Raw genomic sequence first — 7203 nt, 5'->3', positions numbered from 1 at the left:
GAAGTGGGACATCTTGCCTACATTCTTTATCTCCCTTATCTCTTTTGTAGTAGAGTAGCTGCATAAAGGAATGTTTATGTGATCAATTTAATTTCCAGTAGCAGCAAAAAAGAATGTGAAAAATCTCAATATTCTTAGTTTCATAAAGCCGTATTTCTTCCCTGCATACTTGTGTTTGCAAGGATTGAGATTCTGGTTCATGGTACTCCAGTCTGTGCCAATAGGCTGTTTTTATTGATTTGAGAGGATTTAAGCATATTGGGCCAAGGTGTTGATGTTTATCCTTTTATTCTGAATGGTGACTAGATTAATGATGCTGAATACCTTTTATGAATCTTTGGTTTCCTTGAGAACTAAGTACGTAGATGCTTTCTCTTAAATGCTGCCTGTGTATTTCAAGACCTGTTTCTTAAGTTTCTGAGCCCAGAGTATCATGAACCCAATCCCATCAGTTTTTCAAATTCCTAGATTGGTATGAAAAAAACTAAGTAGAAATTCAGGTACAATAAAAAATGTCTTAACTAAGATTGAGTTAAGGTAGGTCAAATAGTGAAAAAATTAAGAGAAATAGTTTTCTCTGGAAAAATAGCATCTGTAAGTAATAAAACTAAGAAGATAGAGTGTTAAAGCATCTAAATGTCACTACAGAAATGGACTGCCAAGAGTCCAAAAGCATATGGAATGCTTGTCTTGTATCTATCTTGTCCGTCTTTTCTAATTTTCAGCAGTGAGTGCCAGTTCTTCCTGTCTATTGGCTTATGAAGTTCATGTCATTATCGTGCCTTTTCATCGGTACATTCACGTAAACATTAGGTATTAAATAGAAGTTCTCTTAATGATTAAGTTTCTCTTAATATTTCCTTACTGCTCCCTTAATCTGGACCAAACTCTCTATCTTCAGCCTTATTTCCTATGGAAAGGAGACCCAGGCAAGCCTGCTGCCTGTCCGTTTTAATTTTTCCCTGCTTCCCACAACTTTTGAACTGTTCAACCAGTTTCAGTCAAATCAGGCAGATGTTTTGAAGGTATAAACCTTCTACAGATTGTGCGATAACTGGCAGCTGAGGAAAAGTAACAAGGTCTGAATTAACATTCGTGCTGAGGGAAGGGCTATAGCACGCGCTCGGTGGACAGTTCTGTTTTGTCTGTGCTGTTAGCCGACACTCCTGTGCTGAGGGGTGAATCAGTCTGTGTATAGCTTGGAGGCAGCAGCCGCACTGACTGCCTCCTGCCATGGGTGGTTGGTAGACATAAATGAGCTGGCAGTGCGATCGGAAGGGTTTGTGAGATAAGGAGCTATATATACGTAGCAGGTAGTGAGGGGTATTGTAACAGACGTATTCTGTGATACAGGACAGAAACCTATTATAAACTAGATTGTTGGGGGTTTTGTGGTCACCAGTGTTCATGGGGGGGAAAAAGGCAGATAATACTGCCTTGTAGTCGAAATCACAATGTACCTGATTATGCTCCATCCCTTTTCTTTTTATCCCATCTTTTCTATTTTGTTTTCATACAAGCAAATGTCAGACGTCTTTAAAACAGAATTCTGAGTTCCTAAAATTAGTAGGAGTTTGAGCAGTGTAATGATTTTGGTAAGTGGTTGTGTTGTTAAAAGTTACCTGTGTAGCTGGATATTTCCCCCCCCCCGATTGTAATTGAATTACCTTACTAACAACAGGTGGAGGACAGAGGTAAAAGCCAGAGTATTGGAATTGTGGCATGTCTTTCCAGCATTTCTTTAATCAAACAACCTTTTTTTCCCGAAGTTTTATTTTTAAACTTAGTTCCCAATTTATTATCTTTCTGAATCTAATGCTTTTTTTTAATGAATGCATTACTCTAATTTTTTGTTTAATAGATTTCTTGGTGAAAAACACTTTAATACAATTATTGGAGAGTCTCATGCAATGTTCTCATGGACCTAATCTTACTAGTAAGATATTACAGTGATGTTTAAATGCTAAAAGCTTCCCTTTCAAACCTGTTTTATTAAAAATGGTGGGAGAGATAGGTTAGCTGTCTCAAACTGATGGAATTTCCAATGTGGACTCATAGTGAGAAAAGATTAATAAACTGTTATTGTTGAATTTGGGACAGAACATGTAGAGGATTTGCATCTCCCAGATGGATCTATGAGGAACAGGTCCCACTTAGCTGGCCTACAGAGATGGAAAAATTAGTTCAGACCTTTAATAATGCACGGGCTTGGGGGGGTGGGGGTGGGTGGCTGGTTAGTTGGTTGGGTTTTGTTAACTTTTTTTTTCCTTGGTTAAGTACTGATTTAATAATAGTACTGTTTTAAGATGATGTAGATCAGTGTTTTTGAAATCCAAGTCGTTCTGAGATGTTGAGCTGTGAAACCTTTTAGTTGTAGACACGCATTAGGGAGCCAAATTTGCTAGTACTTGTTTAAGTAATGCTGATGTGATTGGTCTCACTTCCATAAATCGGTGTCAGAAACATTTCTTCATTGGTATTGTTGCCAATTGCTGTTAAAGAGGCCAAGTCCTGAACAGGTTCTCCATAGGTAAGTTGTCTCTGCCCATATCTGAATAGACTGTGAATTTTTGCAGACAATTTTTTCTTTGGAAGACCTGGACAAGCATCTTAAAAATTGTAACGCAGTGCTCCATATGGGATAGTCAGTATTTGAATCTGTCATCTTACTGTTTGGGAGGTGGGGGAGGGAATATGGAATACTTAGTTAGAAACAGAGATTTTCTTTAGTGTGATGTCTTATTTATAAATATCTTTCAAAATAGTTAAAAATAATACTAGAAGCACTCTACATTAGATTGGAATGCAAGTGTCTCATTATCCATTTTGTTGAGTAGATGCAGGAAATATGTGAATCTAGCATATTTTCATCATACAGTCTGAGTGAAATGTTAGAAAGGCAAAAGTAAGGGTGGTAATTGGGAATCAAACTGGTGTTACTAATAAAATCAAGTGATGGTTCTTTAGGAGGTGTCACATGCAGTTGTGTTCCATCAGTCCCATTTCTGTATGAATTTAATTTGAAGCACATGAATATGTGAAAATTACTTTTTGTTTTAAGAAATTAACTTAGCCTGAAGTAAATAAGGCTTAGGTGGTTCTAACTGCCTCTTTCAGTCCTGGCTGGCCCTATCTGATCCTGGACATGAGTCAGCAGAATGCCCTTGCATTAAGGCCAGCTGCATTCTAGACTGTAGTAAGAAGAGTTATCCAGCAGGTTGAGGAAGGTGAGTCTTCCCCTCTGTTTGGTACTTACAAGACCACATCTGGACACCACATCCAGTTGTGGATTCTCTATTCCAAGAAAGGCACTGATATGCTGGAGCAAGTCCACTGGAGGGCCACCAAGATCATTAGGAGGCTGGAGGACACAATATCTGAAGAGAAACTGGGAGAACTGGGTTCAGTTCTTCATCCGTAAGAAGAGAAGGGGAAGTCTTATTACTGTTTACAACAACCTGACAGGAGAGTATGGAGAAGATGGAGTTAGGTTCTTCTCAAAGGTGTACAGGGATAGGATGAGAAGAAATGGACACAAGATGGGGCATAGCAAATTCCAGGATGATAGTAGAAAAAGCTTATTCAGGTTACTCAGGTACTGGAACAGGGGCCCAGAGGGGGCCATTGCATCTTCATCCTTGGAGATACTCAAAACTTAGCTAGCCAAGTCCCTGATCTCATTTGACCTGCTTTGAGCAAGGGAGTGAACTAGGTGACCTCCAGAGTTTCCTTCTGATCTAAATTATTCCATGATTCTATCCTTTTTTGTTCAATATTTGTTACCTTTTGGATCCTTAGCCAAATGAAACTAAAGCTTAGAGGGCTAGAAACCCCAAAGATGCTAAAGCTCCTACAAGTCCCCAGAAAAACATTGGTTGAGTAGAAAGACATACAAATTGGAGCCTTTGACAACTCTTCATAATTGTAGCCTTTCTGCTATAATTTCCATTTGTTCTGCTGGCAGGGAGGTTTGTGCATACATCTTAGCACGGCATGCTTTTCCAGCTGGTACTTGTGCTGTATGGAAGAGTGCTTGAGATGGCTGGGGAAATCTTGGGAGGGGTGAGGAAAGAGGGGAACAAGATGATGCCTTTTAACAATGAGGACAGTCAAGTGTTGGAGCAGGTTGGCCAGAGAGGTTGTGCTGTCTCCTTCCTTGGTAGCTTTCAAGACTGGAGGCTAGAGCAATCTTGTCTGACCTCATAGTTGACCCTGCTTTGAGCAGGAGGTTGAATCCCTTGAGGTTCTGTCTAACCTGCATTATCCTGTGATCCTAAGTAGAGGTAGTGGAAGGGGGAGTGTTCTTAGGAGATGTGTAGCAAGGTCAGTGAGGTGCAGGTGCATGCTGATGAATCAAATATTTGTACCCAGTTTTTTAAGTTGGGGGTACTTTGCTTTCATCAGTCTTGGATTTTTTTCCAGATGGACTTCTGTTTATGTTCTGAGATCTTGTATTCCTCAAGTTGCAGAAACTTCGAATACTTTCACTTCACAATTCATGCTAAAGACAACTTAACAGTGTGATACTATAACAAAATGATTAGTTTTTACCTGTTGTTAGGTCCATTCCTTAGTTCAAGAAAACTTACCTTAAGCCCGTATTTTATTCTGATGAGTTAGGCATTTGTGAGTTATCTTAGTTAAGAACTAAGGGTGGGCTGTGAAAGTGACTTTAATATATCAACAACAAGTTAAAAGTACTTATTTTCCTGTGATTCTGCAGACTTGCCTGGGTAACACGATGCCAGCTGAGCGCAAAAAGCCAGCAAATATGGAAGAAAAAGAATCTCTGTTAAATAATAAAGAAAAAGAATTTAGTGAAAGGCGACCAGTGAGCACCAGGGAGAAGCCAAAAGAAGATGTCAAGGTTGGCATGAAGAGAGAGACTTTAAAGGTTCCTGAAGATAAAAAGAAAAAACTGGAAGAAGATAAAAGAAAAAAAGAAGACAAGGAGCGGAAGAAAAAAGAGGAGGATAAAGTGAAGGCAGAAGAAGAGCAAAAGAAGAAAGAAGAGGAAGAAAAAAAGAAACTTGAAGAAGAGGAGAAAAAGAAACAAGAGGAGGAAGAGAAAAAGAAACAAGAAGAAGCAGCTGCTCAACTGAAGTAAGTTGTCTTTTAATGGTGCCAAATGCTGTAGTCCTGCTGTCGGGGTTGTGGTCAGAATTATAAAAGATGAACTGTTTGAGTTACTTATTATAGTTGTATGTAGTGTTATAAATTTTACATGGCTAGCTGAGCATGCTTTATGACTTCAATGTCGTTTGGAGTTTTCACCTCTCACCTCTGTTACTTTAGTCTCTAATAGGGGTTTTTGATTGTGTTCTCCATGTGATGACCCTGTAATGCACAAATATGATTGAATAAAGAAGCACAGTTTCTTTTAAGATGGAGAAGTATTAGTGTCATAAAATTGTGAATACAGGCTCTAACAGGTCCACAGACCATAACAGGAGCAAATCTACTGTAAGGGATGGCTGTCATTTCTTTTTATCAATCATAGACAATTGATACCTGGGTGGCAAACACAGAATGCAACCTGTCAGTTTAATATGTGATACTACCAAGACAATGTTTCTTAGTATGTTATCAAGAGGTACTACAGTGTTGAGGATAGCATCTTTAGACCAATAAAGCCAAGATTCCAGACATTCTTGTGTTTGAAATATGTCACTTTCTAAGACTGAAGCAAAGTCATAGCCAAGTTCTAGCTGGGACAGATGTATTTCACCTATTTTAAAATATTTTCTGTGTGATTTCAGTAGTCTGGGAATAAAGGATTTCCCTCAACTGTGTAATACAGTAACCTGTTGAAAGGTTGTTGTCCTCTTCTGTAAGAACTTCATCTCTGTCTGGAGTAAATGGAGTTTTATGTTTATGTTTTTCTAAGTCTGTTGTGATTAATATGTTCTGCATAGAAATGTTAGAGAAATTTCTTTTTGTAACAAGTAGTACTTGCCTTTTGCAGCAAAAAACTTAAACAAGAGTTTATGAAGCAGATGCTTTAACTTTCTAGGATTAACTTGTTAAATATTTAAAAATAGAGTATTAAGGGGAAATTGTTTAGTACTACTGGAGGGTTTCCGACTATGACTTTTTCCTTTGAACTGTTAACCTGAAAGTAAGATTCTGTAACGAAAATGACTAATTTTTTTATTCTCTTAGAGAAAAAGAGGAAGCACATCAGCTCCATCAGGAGGCTTGGGAGCGCCATCAGGCAAGAAAAGAGCTTCGCAGCAAAAACCAGAATGCACCAGACAATCGCCCTGAGGAAAACTTCTTCAGCAGACTGGATTCCAGTCTGAAGAAGAACACAGCTTTTGTTAAGAAGCTAAAAACCATTACAGAGCAACAAAGGGACTCCTTGTCCCATGACTTTAATAGCCTGAATTTAAGCAAATACATTGCAGAAGCAGTAGCTTCTATTGTGGAAGCCAAACTAAAAATATCAGACGTGAACTGCGCTGTGCACTTGTGTTCCCTCTTTCACCAGCGCTATGCTGATTTTGCTCCTTCATTACTTCAGGCTTGGAAAAAACATTTTGAAGCAAGGAAAGAAGAGAAGACTCCCAACATTACCAAGTTAAGAACTGATTTGCGTTTCATTGCAGAATTGACAATAGTTGGGATTTTCACTGACAAGGAAGGTCTATCTTTAATCTATGAGCAGCTTAAAAATATTATTAACGCTGATCGAGAATCCCACACTCATGTTTCTGTGGTTATCAGCTTTTGTCGGCACTGTGGAGATGACATTGCTGGTTTGGTACCAAGGAAAGTAAAAACTGTTGCAGAGAAGTTTAACTTGAGCTTTCCTCCTAGTGAGATAATTAGCCCAGAGAAACAACAACCCTTCCAGAATTTGTTGAAGGAATACTTTACGTCTTTGACCAAACACCTGAAAAGGGACCACAGAGAGCTACAAAATATTGAAAGACAAAACAGGTGACACTTGAATGTTGCTTTTCATTTATGGAGAAAAAAATAGTTTATTTATGAAATGCCTAATTTGTTGCAGTATTTGTAAACAAGTCTGTTAGTGGTGTGTAGAAGATAAGTGTGTTCTGCAATATATCTAAAAAAAAGTCCTAAATTTGCTCTGAATACTTAAGAAGCAAAAACCAAACGGACTCTTTGAATATCTTTAAAGAAAATGGAGGTTGACCTTTAGCTTTAATTCTCTATAACTCTGTAGGTTTGGTGATG

The 7203-nt window shown here is 38.4% G+C and overlaps 1 protein-coding gene across 7 annotated transcripts in view; it reads left to right on the top strand.

Annotated features, from left to right (window-relative positions):
- Positions 1–7203, top strand: part of UPF2 (UPF2 regulator of nonsense mediated mRNA decay) — a 68461-nt gene that overhangs the window by 1302 nt on the left and 59956 nt on the right. For 3 of the 7 annotated variants that reach the window (XM_072857763.1, XM_072857739.1, XM_072857732.1), the window contains exons 2-3: positions 4724–5103; positions 6163–6942. In XM_072857763.1, coding sequence (XP_072713864.1) covers positions 4742–5103; positions 6163–6942 — 1142 coding nt within the window. In that variant the 5' untranslated portion in view covers positions 4724–4741. Of the gene's footprint in view, positions 1–1520; positions 1596–2414; positions 2531–3132; positions 3228–4723; positions 5104–6162; positions 6943–7203 lie in introns of those variants that run through there. The other 4 variants (XM_072857725.1, XM_072857771.1, XM_072857755.1 and 1 more) reach the window with 3 other exon arrangements.

The sequence above is a fragment of the Ciconia boyciana genome, chromosome 1 (genome assembly GCF_034638445.1).
Source record: "Ciconia boyciana chromosome 1, ASM3463844v1, whole genome shotgun sequence".
NCBI lineage: Eukaryota > Metazoa > Chordata > Aves > Ciconiiformes > Ciconiidae > Ciconia > Ciconia boyciana.
Note: the sequence above shows the minus strand (reverse complement) of the source record. Positions and strands in the feature narration are given on the sequence as shown.